Here is a 22,727-nt window from a genome sequence, read left to right as displayed (position 1 = left end):
CTTTTTTTCTTCTCTAGCGTGTTTACTGTATGCGTTGCTGGGTGACAGAAGAAATAAGTTCCTTGTCCAAGAGTTGGGTCGCGTTCAACTTGGCCAAGAGTACAAAGTCTGGAAGTCGCTGCTGCGGTAACTAATCACAAAAACTTCGCCTTTCTTCTGTGTTATATATTGGCAACAACGCTGATCAACGCTGACGCGAAATGAGTTCAAACAGAATCTACCCGTCGCGGTTCAAGGTAAAATGTAACTATTTTCGAAGTATTCATGAAATTCAATGTTACAACTGGTAAGTAGGAAGGTAGTCGATTTCTTGAGCATGGGTCACGACGTACTGGGGGAACAAAGCGGGCCAGGCAGCATCTGTGGGTCGGGAACCTTCTTCAGACTGATAGGAGGGAGAAAGCTGGAAAACAGATGGGGGAGACAAAGCTTGGCAAGTGGCAGAAACATAGGAGTAGGGCATTCGGCCCTTCGAGCCAACACCGCCATTCAATATGGTCATGGCTGATCATCCAAAATCAGTACCCCGTTCCTGCCTTCTCCCCATACCCCCTGACTCTGCCATCCTTAAGAGCTCTATCAAGCTCTCTCTTGAATGCATTCAGAGAATTGGCCTCCACTGCCCTCTGAGGCAGAGAATTCCACAGATTTACAACTCTCTGACTGAAAAAGTTTTTCCTCATCTCCGTTCTAAATGACCTACCCCTTACTCTTAAACTGTGGCCCCTGGTTCTGGACTCCCCCAACATTGGAAACATGTTTCCTGCCTCTAACGTGTCCAACCCCTTAATGATCTCATATGTTTCGATAAGATCCCCTCTCATCCTTCTAAATTCCAGTGTGGATAGAGTGAAGATAGACCCAAAAAGCTGGAGCAACTCAGTGCATCTCTGGAGAGAAGGAATAGGTGACGTTTCGGGTCGAGACCCTCCTTCAGACCCGCAAGTGATAGGTGGATGCAGGTGAGATGGATTCGCCACTCAACCCAAATCAGGCTAAAATAGTCTCAAACGTCGCCCCGTCCTTTGCCTCCCCAAATTCTGCCTTACCCGTTGAGTTCCTTGCGTTTTTGCTCAAGACTCCAGCACCTGCAGTTTCTTGTGTCTCCATGACAAATTTCTTATTCCGTTTATCAACCATGTTGCTCTTTCAACTGTATAGCTACGAAATAGGCTCCTTGGCCCAGCTCTTCCATATCAATTAAGGTGTCTTCCTGAGCTAGTCATTTGGCCCATACATCTCCAAGCCCTTCCTAACCCTGGACCCAGGTTATGAATGACATCATTATTAATGGAGTCCTCAAACTGGTCAGGTTAGAATGCTTGTTTTAAACATTTATAAAATTAACCAAGAATTCGACAACGTGTTTCCAGCTTTCTTTTCGCTTCCCCCCTCCACCCCCCTTCCTCTCCACAATCAGTCTGAAGAAGGGTCTTGACCCCAATCGTCACCCAAATGTTCCCGATGTTGGGGGAGTCCAGAACCAGGGGGTCACAGTTCAAAAATAAGGGGTAGGCCATTTAGGACTGAGATAAGGAAAAACTTCTTCACCCAGAGAGTTGTGAATCTGTGTAATTCTCTGCCACAGAAGGCAGTGGAGGCCAATTCACTGGATGTTTTCAAGAGAGGGTTAGATTTAGCTCTTAGGGCTAAGGGAATCAAGGGATATGGGGGAAAAGCCGGAACGGGGTACTGATTTTGGATGATCAGCCGTGATCATATTGAATGGCGGTGCTGGCTCGAGGGGCTGAATGGCCTACTCCTGCACCTATTTTCTATGTTTCTGTGATGTAGAGATCTTTGGGTTGAGTAAATGGGCAAGAATGTGGTAGAATATTACATGTTAAAAATTGGCAGAAAGATTAGAAATGCTGAGTATTTTGTATATGCTGAGGGCTTGAAAGGTGTTGGTGTTCAGAGTTATACAGCAGAGAAACAGATCCTTCGGCCCAACTTATCCATGCCAACCAAGAAAACCCATTTAAGCTAGACCCATTTGCCCGTGTTAGGTCCATATCCCTCTAATCTTTTTCTACCCATGTACCTATCCTGGTGTCATTTAAATACTGTTGTAGCACATGCCTGAACTTCTTTTTCTGGCAGCTCATTACATATACCCATCACCCTCTGACTGAAAAAGTTGCCCCTCGGGTTTTGTCACTCTCATCTTAAACCTCTGTCTTCTGGTTTTTGATTCCTCTGCCCTGGCTAAAAGACTCTATCAACCTATCTATTCCCCTCATGATTTTATGCCACTTCTGTCAGATCACCTCTCAGCCTCTTGCGCTCCAAGGAATAAAGTCCAAACCTGCCCAACCTCTCCCGTTAGCTCAGCCCCTCAAGTCCTGGGAATATACTTGTAAAACTTCTCTACCCTCTTTGCAGCTTAATCACATCCTTCCTATAGCAGAGTGACCATAACTGAACACACTACTCCAGTTGTGGCCTCACCAACGTCTTGTATAACAGTAATATAATGTCCCAACTTCTATACTCAATACCATGACTGATGAAGGGCAATATATTAAAAGCCTTCTTGACTGCCAAATCTACATGTGATGCATTGAACTATGTGGAGCTTAGAGAGCTAGGAAACAGGCCTTTTGGCCCACCGAGTCAACACTGACCATCGATCATGCATTAACACTAGATTAGATTTGAGATACAGCACGGAAACAGGCCCTTTGGCCCACCGAGTCCGCACCGACCAGCGATCACCACACACTAACACTATCCCACACGCACTAGGGACAATTACATTTTACAATTTACATTTATACCAAGCTAATAAACCTACAAACCTGTACGTCTTTGGAGTGTGGGAGGAAACAAAAGATCTCGGAGAAAACTCACTCGGGTCATGGGGAAAACGTACAAACTCCGTATAGACAAAGTCAGGATTGAAACTGAGTCTCTAGGTAATCCCTAGTAGTCCCTAGTAAGGCAGTAGCTCTACTGCTATGCCACCATGCTGCAAGTTCTAAGTTATCCCACTTTCTCATTCACTCCTTACACACTAGGGGCAGTTTACAGAAGCCAAGTAACCTACGAATATGTACATCTTTGGGATATGGGAGGAAACCAGAGCATCCGAAGAAAACCCAAGGGAGAACGTACAAACTCCACACAGACTGCACCCGAGGTCAGGATTGAACCCAGGTCTCTGGCGCTGCAAGCCAGCAGCTCTACTATTGTGCCACTGTGCCGCCCTTAACTGCACGTGAACTTCCTAGATTCCTCTGACCTACAACACTTTAGCTATTCAGGACCGATTCCAGAAGAAACCTCCTCACCCAGAGGCTGGTGAGCCTATGGAATCCTGAGGTAGAACAAAAATCAGCAGTGATTTTATTCAACAAAATTTGGCACAATCAGAATCAGAATAACCTTTATTGTCATCCAAAAAAAAACAAGTCTTTTGGATGAAATTCCTTTACCCACAGTCCAACAATAAGAGCAATAAAAATAAGCAATAATCACAAACCAACCCAAAACAAAAAAAAGAGACATCCTTCACAGTGAGTCTCCTCCAGTCATCTCCTCACTGTGATGGAAGGCCAGGATGTCTTTTCTCTTCCCCTGCCGTCTAATCCCGCGGTCAGGCTGTTGAAGTTGCCACATTCCAGGTCGCGCCGGACGGTGAAAGGTCAAGGGGCCAAATAGACTTCTACTGCTTCTGTCTCTTGTTCTAGGAGGTACATTCTAATTTATCCCAACAACATTATTGGGAGGAGGCAAAACACGATGTTAATGAATTCTTGACCGCCTAAAATTGACAGGAATTGGCTTTTGTCCTGATTCTGTTGATTTGCTCAAGTTCTTCCAAAAGCTCTCCAGTGAAATTTTGTTAAACTTTGAAAATGCACACCATGACGTTTCCATCAGAGATCAATCAATGGAAGTAGTTCTTAGGAAGGATCAGAGTACTTGACGATTTGTTACAAACGGTTTCTAAGGACAAATAAGGAAATTACACTCCCTCAGGTCCCATCATGATATGGAGTTCAATCATTTAACAACAGAATGTGTTGCTATGGAATATGCCTGGAACAATGTACCCATATGATACAGTTGAATACAGATCTGTGGCAGTGTAAGATTTATTGTGACCCAAGGCCAACAGAAAATTGGAGGCCCCACACCTCATTGTTTCTGAAGCTTGTTGTATGTGGGGCAGGGCCACAACAAGCCACACTGTTACAACAGAAGATCCTGCAAGCACCACATTTTAATGGGATAGACTGTCTCGTGTAACAATGGTTGTTGTATCAAATGTATTCAATAAATGAAAGAAGAAATAAATTATAACGTAAGATCTGCTGATCAAGAGAGATCTCTTTCAAGAGAGAGTTAGATTTAGCTCTTAGGGCTAAAGGAATCAAGGGATATGGGGGAAAAAGCAGGAACGAGGTACTGATTTTAGATGATCAGCCATGATCATATTGAATGGCAGTGCTGGCTCAAAGGGCCGATTGGCCTACTCCTACACCTGTTTTTCTATGTTCTATTTTTCTATGATCACCATGCCTGAAATCTAATCAACTCTTGAAAGCACAGTAATCATCAAAGTTTGGCCCAACTCAACAATGCCGACCAAGATGCCCATCTATGTTAGTCCCATTTGTCAGAGTTTGGCCGACATCCCTCAGTGTGAAAAAGTTGCCCCTCATGTTCCTTTTAAACTTCTTCCCTCTCACCTTGACCCTCAACCCTTTTGATCTTTTGATTACAGTTTGGGACACTTCTTCAGTCTGCAGAAGGTTCCGATCGCAAACGTTGTCTGTCCACCCCCCCTCCACTCTCCCCATCCCCATCCCTATGTGGCCTGACCAATAAGTCCATAAGTGACAGGAGCAGAACAAGGCCATTCAGCTCATTAAGTCTACTCCGCCATTCAATCATGGCTGATCTATCTCTCCCTCTTAACCCTTCAGCACTGGTGCACTGTCACACCACGGGCAACCTTGCTCTTCATTCTTAACCAGAATGGCCCAAGGAGCTCCTGATATCAAATACTGTAATTTCAAATAAAATACATCAAAGCGATCGCTGAGTTACTACAGCACTTTGTGTCACCTTGAAATTTTACTGTGTATTGGAATGATCATTTTGAGACAAAGCTGTTGATTACAAACGGTTAAAGAGATGGGGCAGAGGAGAGATTGCAAGGATAAAGGTGACAGATTGCCAGGAGCAAAATGGTAGCTGGTGCTTCATCTCCGAGTACAAATGCCCTCACTTCACTGCAATGAATGCAGAAGAACATAACTGGCAGAAACGTAAAGAGACAATAAATCAAATTGAAGAAAGCCTGTTTGTTATCTAATGCTGTTTTTCCCCCATAGAGAGGAGATATGGCTTCAGTTTCATCTGATATATATTCTCAGCTGGGATCCCAAATTTCATTAGCAGATGAAAAAAGAGGTACGTTTTAAATTATTTTCATGTAAACGAGTTTGTTAAAACGTACAATTTTTTAATTGTTTACACACTACAGGTTAGAAAATGCAGTTTTAATTTTTTCGTAGATAGACGCAAAAAGCAGGAGTTACTCAGCGGGTCAGGCAGCATCTCTGGAGAAAGGGAATAGGTGACGTTTTGGGTCGAGACCCTCCTTCGGACTGCTATTTTTAACCAGTTTTTCTTTTCTGTCCCCTTATATTCTTCATGGTGATGCTGATTCCTTGCTTCAGTAACATCTGGTCGCCTTGCCAAATTGATATTTTCCAACAGAAAATATTGGAGTGTGGAACATATATATAGTGGCCAAGCAGGATCCTGGTCTCACCCATGATTGGAATTAAATACATTTCCAGCAGATATCACTCTATCAATACCAGTTTGAAGAAGGGTCTCGACCCGGATCGTCACCTGTTCCTTTTCTCCAGAGATGCTGCCTGACCCACTGAGTTACTCCAGCTTTTTGGGTCTATCTTCACTCTATCCACACTGGAATTTAGAAGGATGAGAGGGGATCTTATCGAAACATATGAGATTATTAAGGGGTTGGACACGTTAGAGGCAGGAAACATGTTTCCAATGTTGGGGGAGGCCAGAACCAGGGGCCACAGTTTAAGAGTAAGGGGTGGGCCATTTAGAACGGAGATGAGGAAAAACTTTTTCAGTCAGAGAGTTGTAAATCTGTGGAATTCTCTGCCTCAGAAGGCAGTGGAGGCCAATTCTCTGAATGCATTCAAGAGAGAGCTTGATAGAGCTCTTAAGGATAGCAGAGTCAGGGGTTATGGGGAGAAGGCAGGAACGGGGTACTGATTGAGAATGATCAGCCATAATCACATCGAATGGTGGTGCTGGCTCGAAGGGCCGAATGGCCTCCTCCTGCACCTATTGTCTATTGTTTATCAATTATCTGCTTGTGCCAACGAGATATAAATTGGGATTAGAATATTTGAATTTTGTCTTTCTAATTTCAAAATTCTGAGACTAATTATAGCAAGAGTTAACAGGATATTTAGGGTTCTGGAAACTTACTTCAACTCGTTCTAATCTTTTTCTACCTTCATGAAGAATTTAAATTTCCACCACTGAACATACTTAAGGTGCTTCTGAATGTCACGGCAGCTTAAGTGACAAATGGAGCTTAATGTCAGTTTTTCTAGGGAGAGTTCTGTCCTGTCCTGGTGCGGGGATGTTCAGTGGTAGACGGCGACGGTTCTCCCACTGTTGCTGAGACTCTGGGCGGCGTAGGGAAGGCGCTGAGCCGGCCGGGGAGGGGAGGGGGGATGAGGGAGCCAAGGGCAGGCCCAGCACCAGGCCCAGGCCTCGGCCTCCACCTCCACCAACGCCCGGCCTCACCGCCACTGCTGCTACTACCGCCTTTCCCCTTGGCCCACCTCAGGCTCACGGTTACCCGGTCACGTCCTGGCCCAGGCCCAGGCTACAGCTGCTTCCCCCAGCACCAAGCCTGGCTCTCCCGCCCCCAAGAGACAGGCGGCTGAGCCCTGCTCAACAGGCCCCAATTGCGTAGGAGCGGTCGCGTTTGCTCTGCGCACGCGCGGATGCGGCGGCCATCTTACGTAAGTTCCAGATCAACGGAGCCCCAACCGCGCATGAGTGTTTTTTAAAGCTTTAAAATGTGAATAACTTAAAAAATATAACACCAATTTCAATGAAACTTCTTCCATAGGACCACAGGACGAGGCGAGTAAGGTGGGCCTAAAATTGTCACGCTGTCGTGTACCATTTTGACTGTACTTCTGGAACAAGCGAACAAACGAGAGTTTTAGTACATAGTTGTTAACTAACAAAATGTGTTGGCAATTACATTGAAGTGATGGTGGGGTTGGCCCGACATACTTACAATATACCATTTGCAGCATTTGAAAGGTGACCTATTAAAACAACACTTTTTTTTCAGTCTGCAGGAACTGCTGTCCCAGGAGATGCTGCTTAATCACATGTATAATCTTGCTCATTCTTGGAGCGCTGGCAGCTGTGTTAACCTGTGCGATTATATTTGGAATACCACCCAAACAGCCAAGTATGTAACCATGATACAAATGTGTTCAGTTTGCTTAATATAAATATTGCTGCATTAAGAGTAATGGCCACCTGGTGGTGATTACAACATAGGCGGCTTAGATGATATTAATCATGGGGGTGAAACTTGAGGAGTTTATTTTCTCTCCTTCACAGAGATTAGATACAGCTTTGAAAATATTTTCTTTCCTGTACAATATATAGTACGCACCTTGAATTGAATAGAATGCTGTTGTATTTAAGGTCCAACAGTGACACCCAAAGTGACCATAAAGTTCACACAGGATAACACTGGCACTGCAAATTTATCAAAAAAACTACCCAACGCTCATTATTCTCTGCTTAGTCTTTCAGTTTTATGGATTTTTTTGGAGGTGTTCCTCCACCTTTTGCAGCAGCTCGGTTATTAAAATCAGTCATAGCTGAGCTAAACAGTTGGAGGATCATCCTACCACAACGAGAGAGCCGTCCTGAACTACTATCTACCTCATTGGTGACCTTCAGACTATCTTTGATCGGACTTTGCTGGCTTTACCTTACACTAAACATCATTCCCTTATCATGTATCTGTACTCTGTAAATGGCTCGATTGTAATCACGTATTCAAGTCAAGTCAAGTCAACTTTATTTGTCACATACATATACAAATGTGCAGTGAAATGAAAGTGGCAACGCCTGCGGATTGTGCTAAACTACAACACGGAATAGAAAAAAAAAAATTAACACAAAAAATAAATTAATACAGTAAATTAAATTAGTCCCTGGTGATATGAGAGTTAACAGTCCCGATGGCCTGTGGGAAGAAACTCCGTCTCATCCTCTCTGTTCTCACAGCGTGACAGCGGAGGCGTTTGCCTGACCGTAGCAGCTGGAACAGTCCGTTGCTGGGGTGGTAGGGGTTCCCCATAATGTTGCTGGCTCTGGATCTGCACTCCTGCTGACTGGTCAGCATGCAACAAAAGCTTTTCACTCTACGTCTTTAGGCGTGACAATAAACTAAACTGAACTGAGTTCATCATCCACTCTGTGGTGATGTAACTGGACTTGCTTAAAGTAATAATAATCAGCTCGGAATTGTCCGTGTCACAAACGTTCTTCCATTTTATGAAACAAGTCTTGCATTGATCACTTGCGGCCATTAGGCACATGGAATATAAACGTTCATAGATATATTGAAAATCAAGAACCATTAATGCTGCAACATCCCTATACCTCTAAGATAGACACAAAATGCTGAAGTAACACAGCGGGTCAGGCAGCATCCCTAGAGAAAAGGATTAGGTTACCTTTCTGGTCAAGACCCTTCTTCAGACTCATAACCTGTGCAGACCAACTGGCTGGAGTTTTTGCAGACATTTTCAACCTCTCATTACTGAGGCCTGAGGTTCCCACCTGCTTTAAGAGGGCATCAATAATATCGGTGCCCAAGATAGACATAGAAACATAGAGAATAGGTGCAGGAGGAGGCCATTCGGCCCTTCGAGCCAGTACCGCCATTCATTGTGATCATGGCTGATCGTCCACAATCAATAACCTGTGCCTGCCTTCTCCCCATATCCCTTGATTCCACTAGCCCCTAGATGAGTAAGATGACATGCCTCAACGACTATCGACCAGTGGCACTAACATCCGTGGTGATGAAGTGCTTTGAGGTTATGGTGCATATCAACTCCTTCCTCAACAAGAACCTCGACCCACTACAGTTCGCCTACCGCCACAACAGGTCAACCGAGGATGCAATCTCACTGGCTCTCCACTCCGCACTGGACCACTTAGACAATAAAAACACATACATCAGGCTGTTGTTTATAGACTAAGCTTGGCGTTCAACACCATCATCCCCTCCAAGCTGGTTACCAAGCTCATGGAACTGGGTCTCTGCACATCCCTCTGCAATTGGATCCTCGACTTCCTCATCCACAGACCCCAGTCTGTTGGAATTGGCAGAAACACTTCTTCCTCAATAACAATCAGTACGGAAGCACCTCAAGGCTGCGTTCTCAGCCCCCTGCCCTACTCACTCTATATTCATGACTGTATAGCCGGACACAGTGCGAACTTCATCTTCAAGTTCACTGACGACACCACTGTAGTTGGACAAATTACAGTTGGTGATGAGTCAGAGTATAGAAGTGAGATCGACCGATTGACCAAATGGCACCAGCTCAACAACCTGGCTCTCGATATTAGTAAGATCAATGAACTGATTGTGGACTTTGGAAGAGAAAGGTTGAGGGTCCACAACCTTGTTTATATCAATGGGACAATGGTGGAGAGAGTCAAAAACTTCAAATTCCTGGGCGTGCATAATTCCGAAGATCTCTCCTGGACCCAGCACACTGATGCAATTATAAAGAAAGCACATCACGCCACTACTTCCTGAGAAGATTGTAGAGTTTCGGTGCATCAGAGAGGATTTGCTTGAACTTCTATAGGTGTACAGTAAAGAGCATATTGATTGGTTGCATCATGGCCTGGTTCGGCAACGAATGCCCAGCAGCGAAGAAGACTGCAAAAAGTTGTGAACACTGCTCAGTCCTTCACGGCTTCTGAACTCCCCATCATCGAAGGGATTGACTGGAATCGCTGCCACAAAAAGGCAGCCAACATCATCAAAGACCTGCACCACCCTGGCCACACACTCATTTCACCCCTGCCATCGGGAAGAAGGTAGAGGAGCCTGAAAACTGTAATGTCCAGGCTCAGGAACAGCTTCTTCCCTACAGGCATTAGGCTATTAAATGTTACAACCTCAAATAGACTGTTATTGTTTTTATTGCACTATTATTGTTTTTTTGGGTGTGTACGTATGTGTGTGTGCGTGTAAGAAAATAACTGCAGATGCTGGTACAAATCGAAGGTATTTATTCACAAAATGATGGAGTAACTCAGCAGGTCAGGCAGCATCTCGGGAGAGAAGGAATGGGTGACGTTTCGGGTCGAGACCCTTCTTCAGACTGAAGAAGGGTCTCGACCCGTAACGTCAGCCATTCCTTCTCTCCCGAGATGCTGCCTGACCTGCTGAGTTACTCCAGCATTTTGTGTGTGTGTGTGTGTGAGATGTTTGTACCAGCATCTGCAGTGTGTGTATATATAGGTAGACACAAAATGTTGGAGTAACTCAGCGGGACAGCAGCATCTCTGGAGAGAAGGAATGGGTGACGTTTCAGGTCGAGACCCTTCTTCAGACTGATGTCAGGGGAGTGGGTGGGACAAATATATATATATATAAATGATCTACATATATGTGTATTTGTGAATATGTGTATATATACACACACTGAACTTTTTTTTTCTCTCGTTTATTTTATTGTGTACAGTGTACTATGTTTACATATTCTGTTGTGCTGCTGCAAGTAAGAATTTCATTGTTCTACCTGGGATAGATGACAATAAAACCCTGATGACTCTTGGCTGTTGACAGAAACCTATAACTTTGTCACCTGCGTGAAAGGAACGTTTGAGCCCGCATTTGGTTTAACAGCCATCTCTGTACACATCGCAACTATAGACGAGATGTCATTGTCTTACTCAAGACTATAAAGACAACAGATATATTTCATATTTAACCACAGTCCCTCATTATGGCAGGATTTGGTAAATTGGTCCATGTGTAGCAAAAAAAAGGACTTTTATTGTATACAAGTCATGCTGTCATTGTCATTATCTTCCATTTTACATAATATTGCCTTGTGATATCAAATATGCATGAATGAATACATTTTATGGTCTTCCATTTCGTGAGTGGTGTTGGAGTGGTGGGGTCACCCATTCCTTCTCTCCTGAGATGCTGCCTGACCTGCTGAGTTACTCCAGCATTTTGTGAATAAATACCTTCGATTTGTACCAGCATCTGCAGTTATTTTCTTACACAAGGTAAAATAAAAGTGAGTGATGTACATTCAAAATGGATCTTTTCCTGGCAAATTGTTAATCAGATAACTGAACCAGCCAGAAATAAAACGTAGAACAGCACAGCACAGAAACAGGTTTGACCCATAATGCCTGTGCCAAATATGATGCCAAGACTAACTCTTATCCGCCTGAACATAATCCATATCCCTCTATTCCCTGCATATCCAAATGCCTCTCAAAAACTCTCTTAAATGTCACTATAAAAAAATGGCCTTAAAATATAGAGAAATAAAACACGTGTATGGAAGCAATATTACAATTCAACAAAACTCCAGAGCAGCTCTCAAATCTTTTGACCTGAAAAGACTTAGTAAAATGTCACCACAACTCCAAGAGATAGACAATAGACAATAGGTGCAGGAGTAGGCCATTCAGCCCTTCGAGCCAGCACCGCCATTCAAAGTGATCATAGCTGATCATTCTCAATCAGTACCCCGTCCCTGCCTTCTCCACATACCCCCTGACTCCTCTATCCTTCAGAGCTCTATCTAGCTCTCTCTTGAATGCATTCAGAGAATTGGCCTCCACTGCCTTCTGAGACAGAGAATTCCACAGATTCACAACTCTCTGACTGATATTGATATTGATAGGAATCCAAGGGCAGCACAGTAGTGCAGTGACAGAGTTGCTGCCATACAGGACCACAAACCCAGAGTTCGTACATTCTCCTGCGTGGGTTTAAGAGGTTTTTGGATAGTTAGGCAGGTGCATGGATATGCAAGGAATGGAGGGATATTAATTGTATGCAGTCAAACAAGAGTAGTTTATCTTGGTATTATGTTCAACACAGACACTGTGGGCCTGTTTCTGGACAGTGTTCTAATTTCTAAAATCACAAATAAAGTAAGTAAGTAAAGCACAATAGAAAAGAGAAGCAATGGACTGAAGTTGCTGGAGGTTGTATCATTTGGTTGAGCTCATTATGCCCCAGAATCTGGGATTCAGGACTGATAATCTGCCATACAGTAAATTTGTTGTTAATCGTTAATCCTTCACATTATTGTGCTTCAGTTATAAATAGCCACTGAGAAATGTGTGTCTGCCTTCAGAAAGTTCATTGCAGAATAAGTAATACCTCATGTATTCAGATGTGGCATAAAACAACAATGAACAGATGGAACTAATTTCAAAACTACAATCTTATTTCACAAGCCCTGATCCCTGTGTTATCCTACTCGTCAGTACCTGCCTCCCCGAGAAGAATGTATTTATTCCTTCTCTTTCTCGTCTATTAATCAACCTTCAATCCACACCTACATATATATTACCTCTGATTCTACATGCTGTAACCTTGGTTCATCAACATGGTACATTACATAAAGTATTCTGAAAATCCAAACACACCACATTAACCAATCTCTGTTCATCTTCTTTAATAAATACATCTTCAAAGAACTTCAGTCCATTAGTTGAACCGGGAACTTGTGTTGCACCTTTATAAAACTTTAGGTTAGGCCACATTTGGAATACTGTGTGCAGTTCGGGTCACCCCATTACAAGAAGGATATGGAGGCTTTGGCGAGGGTGCAGAAGAGGTTTAGCAGAATGCCACCTGGATTAGAGGGTATCAGCTATAAAGGAGAGGTTGGGCAAACTACTAGTGCAATGGAGATTGAAGAGAGACCTGATGGAAGTATATAAAATTATGAGAGGCATAGATAGGGTAGACAGACAAAACATATCCCCTAGGGAGGAAATGTCGAAGAATACTTTCCATGTTCTATGATTTTCTTTTTATAAATCCGTCTGCAATCATCATCATTTACTATCGTGCGACTAAACAATTGAAGCCATGAACTATCTATATCATTGATTTGTATGAGGCCATCAAATTGCTAATGATGCAAAGCTGGTTGGCAGCAAAAAGTGTGAGGAGGATACGAGAGATTTTGGGAGGAAACGGATGTGATGTGAATGAGCAAGGACACGAGAGATTGCATATGAAATGGGAAAACATGTGAGGTCAACCACTTTGGCAGAAAAGTAAAAATTCAGACTATTATTTCATTTGGGAGATTGAAAGGTATTGAAAGGTATTTTCACACAGAGAGTGGTGAATTTGTGGAATTCTCTGCTAAAGAAGGTAGCTGAGGCCAGTTCATTGGCTATATTTAAGAGGTAGTTAGATGTGGCCATTGTGGCTAAAGGGATCAGGGGGTATGGAGAGAAGGCAGGTACGGGATACTGTTGGATGATCAGCCATGATCATATTGAATGGTGGTGCAGGCTCGAAGGGCCGAATGGCCTACTCCTGCACCTATTTTCTATGTTTCTATGTTTCTATTGTTATTCATAAAATCCTGGGGACATAATTCTGCTCCTACAACTTGTAGAATGTTAATTCTGTCCATGTCTTCTGCTTTAGTAATGCGCCAGTGTAAAACCACATCAGGTTCGGTGGGCTTTCTGTGCGATGACCGCAGTACCTGTATCATTTCCACACAACTGTGCAATGGCAACGTCGACTGCGGCAATGGCGAAGATGAATCAGATTTGTATTGCGGTATGTGTTTAATTCAAATATCAATTCGTCTTTGCGCGTAGATTGAAATACTCGGTACATCTGAAAACTTCATCTTAAAACTTTGCTGCAGCACAGTTTTTGTTTGTGCTTCAACAATTTACGTAAAGCAGTTTCGTATTCATTAAAGGCAAAATATTCAGTAGGCCAGAAATCTGAAGATTTAACAGGTCAGGTAATAGCTGTGGAGAGAAATACAAAATTAGCATTTTGCTAATGACCGTGCATTACTATTGATGGCCTTTCATTACTATTTTAATCATTCTGTATTCTGAAGAAAGACTACCAACTGAAAATAAAGTGTTGTTTTTCTCTCCCACAGATGCTGTCTAGCCTTCTGTGCATTTCCAAAATTTCCTTTTTTATTTGGCACAATATTTACTGGGAATTAAAAATATATATTATGTGTTTACAGCCCCAAGACTGAAATAGGGACAGTAATCAATGCTTTAAAATCTGTATATCAATATGCAATTTACTGATTTAATTATTTCTATCATTTCCTGGTCTGTTCTGTGCTGTAGATTTTGATTGTTAGTAATCCTCTGATGCTGAACAACATTTAACACTGCACTCCTTTTCTTCCTAGTGGACTAATACTTGAACCACCTGTGTGCCTAGATTATCTAAAATAGAAAAAGTTAGTGTTCATACCATAGGGTTGTATTCTACCTCGGCAAATTTGACATGTTCTTCTTCCAGTTTATTGTAATGATGTTGCGCTGGTAATTCAGATAGAATGGGAATTTATGACATTAATTGAACAAATCTCATAAATTGCAGCCTTGCACGCAATGTTTTCAGAGAAGGTAGCTTGCTACCTCGACTAACTTACATGTGACATACTTACCAAATAGTGAAAGGCCTGGATAGAGTGGATGTGGAGAGGATGTTTCCACTAGTGGGAGAGTCTAGGACCAGAGGTCATAGCCTCAGAATAAAAGGATGTTCCTTTAGGAATGAGATGAGGAGGAATTTATTTAGTCAGAGGGTGGTGAATCTGTGGAATTCACTGCAATAGAAGGCTGTGGAGTCCAAGCCAAAGGATATTTTTAAGGCAGAGGTAGATAGATTCTTGATTAGTACGGGTGTCAGGGGTTATGGAGAGAAGCAGGAGAATATGGTTAAGTGGGAAAGATAGTTCAACCATGATTGAATGGTGGATTAGACGATGGGCCAAATGGCCTGATTCTGCTCCTATCAATGATGAATTTATGAAAAGGTGTGAAGAGGGTACATTTAGAGCCTCATAACGGGCAGGAATAAATAACAAATACTGTTGGTGTTATTCACATTCTATTAACCTATAATTTTGAAACATATTTGGGACCAAGAATACAAAAGGACCCACAGCAGCATAAATGGCTCTCCCTGTCATTTCTCTAGATTTTCCTACAATTAATCACTGAAGTCTGTGATTAGCTGAAAAGGAAAATCTCCATTGAAATTCTACACACAATTTTGTAATTTTACAAAAAAAGCTACCTGAAAGGAGTTGAAGAATTATAGAAACTCTCACAAACATGTCTTTGCAGGAAACCTGCCCGAAAGCCTCCCAAAACATTTAGTTTTCACCTGTGGCAACCAGAAGACCTGGATCTATATAGATCAAAAATGTGATGGAAAAAATCACTGTGGAGACTGCACCGATGAATCAGGTAATCTAACCTTCTTAAAAGCATTAATGTCTAGCACCAAATAATTTCTCTAGAAAATTCCTTATTACTGCATAGAGGATAAATTCACACTTCATATGATGGTAACAAAATGATCCAAATACATTCTTTAACAAAATGGCGCATGGTGGCGTAGCAGTGGAACAAAGTGCCATACAAAGCCAGAGACCCGAGTTTGATCCTGACTACGGAGTTTGTACATTCTTCCTGTGATCGCGTGGGTTTTCTCCGGGTGTACCAGTTTCCTCCCACACTCAAAAGACGTAGAGGTAAATGTAGATTAATTGGCATCGGTAAAAATTGTATATTGTCCCTAGTGTGTAGGATAGTGCTAGTGTACGAGGATAGCTGGTCCTCGCAGACACGTGGGTCAAAGGGCCTGTTTCCGTGCAGTATTTCTAAACTAAACTAAACTCTCAGAGGGACATTGGATGAACTGGATTTACATTTTGGTGTGATCTGGCTGAAGCTCAATAGATGCAACCAAATCTTAACCGGTGGTTCCAGAATTATTTATCTTCTGCCTTTCCAGATCTCAAAATGTAATTTGGCACATATTGTCCCATCTACCACCTGCTCTTTTATCTGTGCAGGTTGTTTTGTTTTTAAATCGACTCTCATTTCTCCACATGCATGGGCTAATAGATTGCAGAAGCTTGAGGATTGGGGACTATGCTTCCAAGCTGACCATTTTCCATCATTGTTTTTTGTTGAGCATTTTTGGCATTGCCTTTTTGCATTTAAGATTTCCAGCATTCAAACGGTTTACATTTTGTTTAAAAATATTTATTTAGACTAAGCTGGAAAGAGAAAGTGCTGGAAATGTTCAACATGTAAGGCAGTATCATTAGTAAAAACAAAGTTAATATTTCTGAAATGACCAGTTACAGATCAAATCCCCACTCCCCTCTTTTCAGGTATTTTGCTGGACATTTTCAGCATTTCCTGCTTTTATTATTTTAGATTCCAGCAAATTAAATCATTTTATTTTTGTACTAAATGTCAAACTCTTCAGCAAGCACAACTCAAGGATAATGAATCTGGAGCTTGAATATTGTAGTTCAGATCGTGGATTCTAATGAATATTGAAGATAGACACAAAATGCTGGAGTATTGAGTTCTGAGGAAAGCTTTGGAAACGATGAATTACAGATGTAATATATAACCATATAACCATATAACAACTACAGTATGGAAACAGGCCTGTCCGGCCCTACCAGTCCACGCCGACCACTTTCCCTGACCTAGTCTCATCTACCTGCACTCAGACCATAACCCTCTAATCCCCTCTTATCCATATACCTATCCAATTTACTCTTAAATAATAAAATCGAGCCAGCCTCCACCACTTCCACCGGAAGCCCATTCCATACAGCCACCACCCTCTGAGTAAAGAAGTTACCCCTCATGTTACCCCTAAACTTTTGTCCCTCAATTCTGAAGCTATGTCCCCTTGTTGGAATCTTCCCCACTCTCAAAGGGAAAAGCCTACCCACGTCAACTCTGTCCGTCCCTCTCAAAATTAAAAAAACCTCTATCAAGTCCCCCCTCAACCTTCTACGCTCCAAAGAATAAAGACCCAACCTGTTCAACCTCTCTCTGTAGCCTAAGTGCTGAAACCCAGGCAACATTCTAGTAAATCTCCTCTGTACCCTCTCCATTTTGTCGACATCCTTCCTATAATTTGGCGACCAGAACTGCACACCATACTCCAGATTCGGCCTCACCAATGCCCTGTACAATTTTAACATTACATCCCAACTTCTATACTCAATGCTCTGATTTATAAAGGCAAGCATACCAAACGCCTTCTTCACCACCCTATCCACATGAGATTCCACCTTCAGGGAACAATGCACAGTTATTCCCAGATCCCTCTGTTCCACTGCATTCCTCAATTCCCTACCATTTACCCTGTACGTCCTATTTTGATTTGTCCTACCAAAATGCAGCACCTCACACTTATCAGCATTAAACTCCATCTGCCATCTTTCAGCCCACCCTTCCAAAAGGCCCAAGTCTCTCTGTAGACTTTGAAACTCTACTTCATTATTAACTACACCACCTATCTTAGTATCATCTGCATATTTACTAATCCAATTTGCCACACCAACATCCAGATCATTAATGTAAATGACAAACAACAGTGGACCCAACACAGATCCTTGGAGTACTCCACTAGACACTGGCCTCCAACCTGACATACAATTGTCAACCATTACCCTCTGGTATATCCCATTCAGCCATTGTTGAATCCATCTTGCAACCTCACTATTAATACCCAACGATTTAACCTTCTTAATCAACCTTCCATGTGGAACCTTGTCAAATGCCTTACTGAAGTCCATATAGACAACATCCACAGCCTTACCCTTATCAATTTCCCTGGTAACCTCTTCAAAAAATTCAAGAAGATTAGTCAAACATGACCTTCCAGGCACAAATCCATGTTGACTGTTTCTAATCAGGCCTTGTTTATCCAAATAATTATATATATTGTCCCTAAGTATCTTTTCCATTAATTTTCCCACCACAGACGTCAAACTAACAGGTCTATAATTGCTAGGTTTACTTTTAGAACCTTTTTTAAACAAAGGCACAACATGCGCAATGCGCCAATCTTCCGGCACCATCCCCGTTTCTAATGACGTTTGAAATATTTCCGTCATAGCCCCTGCTATTTCTGCACTAACTTCCCTCAATGTCCTAGGGGATATCCTATCAGGACCTGGAGACTTATCCACTTTTATATTTTTCAAAAGTGTCCGTACCTCCTCTTCTTTAATCATCCTAATTTCCATCACTACTCTACTTGTTTCGCTTACCTCACATAATTCAATACCCTTCTCCTCGGTGAATACCGAAGAAAAGAAATTGTTTAATATCTCCCCCATTTCTTCCGGCTCAGCACATAGCTGTCCACTCTGACTCTCTAATGGACCAATTTTATCCCTCACTATCCTTTTGCTATTGACATATCTGTAGAACCCCTTGGGGTTTACTTTTACATTACTTGCCAAAGCAGCCTCATATCTTTTTTTCGCTTTTCTAATTTCCTTCTTAAGATTCCTTTTACATTCTTTATATTCCTCAAGAACCTCATTTACTCCCTGCCGCTTATATTTATTGTATATCTCCCTCTTTTTCCGAACCAAGTGTCCAATTTCCCTGGAAAACCACGGCTCTTTCAAATTATTATTCTTTCCTTTCCACCGAACAGGGACATAAAGACTCTGTACTCTCAAAATTTCACCTTTAAATATCCTCCATTTCTCTATTATATCCTTTTCATAAAACAAAAAGTTCCATTTCACTCCTTTTAAATCCTTTCTCATCTCCTCAAAATTAGCCTTTCTCCAATCCAAAATCTCAACCCTTGGTCCAGATTTGACCTTCTCCATAATGATATTGAAACTAATGGCATTGTGATCACTAGACCCAAAGTGCCTAGGTTCGGACACTTGGTTCGGAAAAAGAGGGAGATATACAATAAATATAAGCGGCAGGGAGTAAATGAGGTTCTTGAGGAATATAAAGAATATAAAAGGAATCTTAAGAAGGAAATTAGAAAAGCGAAAAAAAGATATGAGGCTGCTTTGGCAAGTAATGTCAAAGTAAACCCCAAGGGGTTCTACAGATATCAAATTGATAAATGGACTCCAGAAAACAATCCTAATAGGTATTTTCAAGATAGATCAAGATTGTAGAAGTGAGTTCAAGACTGTTGCCAGGAAACACAACAAACATCACCCCCTGGAGTTATCTTAAGCAAAAGCACTGAAAGTAGTTTAGGCAACTTGTTTCTTCAACGGAGAGTTATGGATTCCCATGGAGGGGAACATCCTGTATCCTACATTGAGACAAGAAAAATATTTGTTTAATTTATTTGCTACCTGGTTCCTCTTGTACTTGCATCATTTTCAAATCTATAAATATACTTTCATGGATTTTAGTGCTTTAATGTGTCAGGACACACACAAACACATTATATGTGTTAGATAGCATATTCATTGCATTGAAGAATAGTCCAGCTTCCAATATTAACTGCATATACCAACAAATTAGCTTAAACTTATTTTATTGAAATACTAAGTAGTATTTTTCTGATACCTGCATCAAAATGGTCCTGAGCCAAAAGCTTTATTATAAACTAGACCAAGTGGATCCGTTTGGCACAAACCTCTCCTGCATTGGTGCAGCACCCTCTCCTCCCCCACTCCCCCCTCCCCCCCTCCCCCCTCCACCCTCCTTCTCCCCTTCCCCTCCCCCCACTCCATCCCCCTTTCCCCTCTCCCTCCTCTTCCTCCCCCTCCCTCCATCCCCCCCTCCCTCCTCCTTCCCTTCCTAGGAGAGATTTAAACTTTAAAATGTGAATAACTTTTAAAATATAACACCAATTTCAATGAAATTTCTTCCATTACCACCAAAGGGACGATGGTAAGGTGGGCCTAAAATTGCCGTGCTATCATGTACCGTTTTGGCTGTAGTTTAGGAACAAACAAACAAACTAGAGTTTTAGTATATAAGATTGCCAGGTCCATTTTAGCAATTGAAGCTGTTTGTGATACTCTAATTTCCTGGCTGTGATACATCTCAGTTACACACTTCCCATTTCCGGGTGGAGTTATAGAGTCATACAGCACGGAAACTCCCCCTTCGGCCCAGCTTGCCTAAGCCGATCAAAATGCCCCATCTGCACTTGTGCCACCAGCCCGAATTTGGCCCACATCCTTCTGAACCTTTCCTATCCACGTACCTGTCCAAATGCCTATTAAATGTTGTTAGAATTTCTGCCACAACTGCCCCCTCTCACATTATTGTTATCTGAACTCAGCAGCAGAAAGAATTTCAGGAAATCTCTTGGGCTTCTCAAATAAGAAATGAAAGTAGAACTACTTCAAGATGAACTGATTGCCTGTGCAGTGTGATAAACACTTAATGGTAGTACATTAAAATTTCCATAGTAAACAATCATTCAATCCAGGGAGTACGAAAAGCAAAACTGGAGGTACCAAAGGTAAAAAGAACTAGAGAGTATTCACTCCAACTAATCTATCACACCAAAGTCATTGTGTACACGACAAAGCAATGCACAACGTGCTGGAGGAAGTCAGCAGGTCAGGCAGCATTTGTGCAGAGAATGGACAGGCGATATTTCTGGTCCAGACCCTTCTTCAAACTCTGGACTTAGTTTAGTTTATTTTAGAGACACAGTTTGGAAACAGGCCCTTCAGCCCATCGAGTCTGCGCTGACCAGCAATCACTCTTAGTTTGTCCTACACACTAGGGACAATTGTTTTTAATGGAAGCCAATTAACCTGCAAATCTGCACGTCTTTGCAGTGTGGGGGAAAACTGGAGCACCCAGAGAAAACACACGTGGTCACAGGGAGAACGTGCAAACTCTGTACAGACAGCATCCGTAGTCAGGATCGAACCCGGGTCTCTGGTGCTGCAAGGCAACAACTCTACCGCTGTACCATTGTGCCACCCCTACTTATACTTGTGTAATATAAACATAGCTTACATAATATATTAGTGTAGGAAAATAACAGCAGATGCTGGTACAAATTGAAGGTATCACAAAATGCTGGAGTAACTCAGCAGGTCAGGCAGCATCTCAGGAGAGAAGGAATGGGTGACGTTTTGGATCAGACTGAAGAAGGGTCTCGACCCGAAACGTCACCCATTCCTTTTCTCCTGAGATGCTGCCTGACCTACTGAGTTATATAATACATTGATCAGTTTGTAAGAAAAATGACTCAAATAAATATTTTGTTTTAAAAACAAGAACTGCACTGCCCTGCCTGTTCTGGATGGAAATGTTCTACTGTATTCTTCAATGACTGCGACTGCATACCGAAGAGTCGCTGCAAAAACAACATTCAGGACTGCAGTGATTGGAGTGATGAAAATACCTGTAATAAATGACAGCCGAATGTATTGGTTACTTTATTTATCTCCATAATACAATTGATTTTATATAGATGTTTTAATTAATTTTGTGCATTTGGTGCATAATATAATTGATTTTATATAGATATTTTAATGAACTTTGTGGTCCTTTGAGTTAGAAGATACATTTATTATATTGTGAATTAGCAAGTACAATTGCATGCAGAAAAAAAGTTTTAATTTATTTTATAAACAATAAGAAATGTTGCCATTAGGATTGTATAACTTCTATGTTAAATTCAGTTCTGCTTCAACTCCATATTATCTACCAGGTTGCCCGCCATTCTAACTTAGATATTTATCACACTTTCTCCAATATCTGCAGTCTTTTGTGTCTCGACTTTATGAAATACATTAGTCAAGCCCATTTCTCGAGAAACATTTTAAAGTAACTATCTCATATTCACATGTACTGGGGATTTACACCAGAGGGCAAGCTGCCGTGCACGTTTGTATTTCTGTGCACATGTTGCTCTGTTTCTTTTGGGATATAGAAGTCATGGGGTTTGGAAGAAAAGACACAAAAAGATGAAGTAACCCAGCTGGACAAGCAGCATCTCTGGAGAGAATGAATGGGTGACGTTTTGGGTCGAGACCTTTCTTCAGACTGGGGTTTGGAAGTGCTTTCAAAGGCATTTAGTGCATCTTGTAGCTTGTACACTGTAGCCAATGATTTATCTGGATGATGTTAGGCCCAGTGATTTTGAATTTGTATATCAAACAAGTGTCGCCCACCACAGAACACCTACTCTCTGACAGGCAGCAACTCGTGACATTGATGAAGAATTCAACCAACAAATACTTGTCATACAGGAGCAGATAAATGGATGCTCTCTTGGAGAAAATGTAACCATGTGTCACCAAGACTCACTTGTTAGTGCCTGTTGCTGGGGAGATGCAATTCCTACTTTACTAGGTTGTGTTATACAATTTAGCCAGTAACAATCTGCCAAAGATTCAGATCTGCCCTGGAGTCCAAATGCGCTGATGGATAATCTGACCTCCAAAATCATATGCGTCTCGGATCTTGGATCCTTTCTAAAAATAGGTTGGGAAGTTGGTTACCTGTAATTTGTTAATATACATGGATAATGAGTCTTGCAAATGTTTCTTAGAATAGAATAAAGGGAAATAAATATGCTCTATCCAATCATGGATGCAAAG

General features: G+C 41.9%; 1 protein-coding gene across 1 annotated transcript; it reads left to right on the top strand.

Annotated features, from left to right (window-relative positions):
• The first annotated feature begins 136 nt into the window (after nt 1–136).
• Nucleotides 137–21,541, top strand: LOC144592477 (low-density lipoprotein receptor class A domain-containing protein 1-like). Its single transcript, XM_078397071.1, has 6 exons — nt 137–236; nt 5,346–5,424; nt 7,376–7,498; nt 13,778–13,915; nt 15,469–15,591; nt 21,400–21,541. The coding sequence occupies exons 1-6, from the start codon at nt 201–203 to the stop codon at nt 21,537–21,539; spliced, it is 639 nt and encodes a 212-aa protein (XP_078253197.1). The 5' UTR covers nt 137–200; the 3' UTR covers nt 21,540–21,541.
• Nucleotides 21,542–22,727: the final 1,186 nt, after the last annotated feature.

The sequence above is a fragment of the Rhinoraja longicauda genome, chromosome 3 (assembly GCF_053455715.1).
Source record: "Rhinoraja longicauda isolate Sanriku21f chromosome 3, sRhiLon1.1, whole genome shotgun sequence".
Classification (NCBI taxonomy): Eukaryota; Metazoa; Chordata; class Chondrichthyes; order Rajiformes; family Arhynchobatidae; genus Rhinoraja; species Rhinoraja longicauda.
Note: the sequence above shows the minus strand (reverse complement) of the source record. Positions and strands in the feature narration are given on the sequence as shown.

Excerpts from the sequence above, each read along its gene's own strand:
- LOC144592477 (XM_078397071.1), top strand. The coding sequence starts at position 201 with ATGAGTTCAAACAGAATCTACCCGTCGCGGTTCAAG. Across the intron at positions 237-5,345 it reads TCTACCCGTCGCGGTTCAAG|AGAGGAGATATGGCTTCAGT; the intron begins GTAAAATGTAAC and ends TTTCCCCCATAG. Across the intron at positions 7,499-13,777 it reads AATACCACCCAAACAGCCAA|TAATGCGCCAGTGTAAAACC; the intron begins GTATGTAACCAT and ends CTTCTGCTTTAG.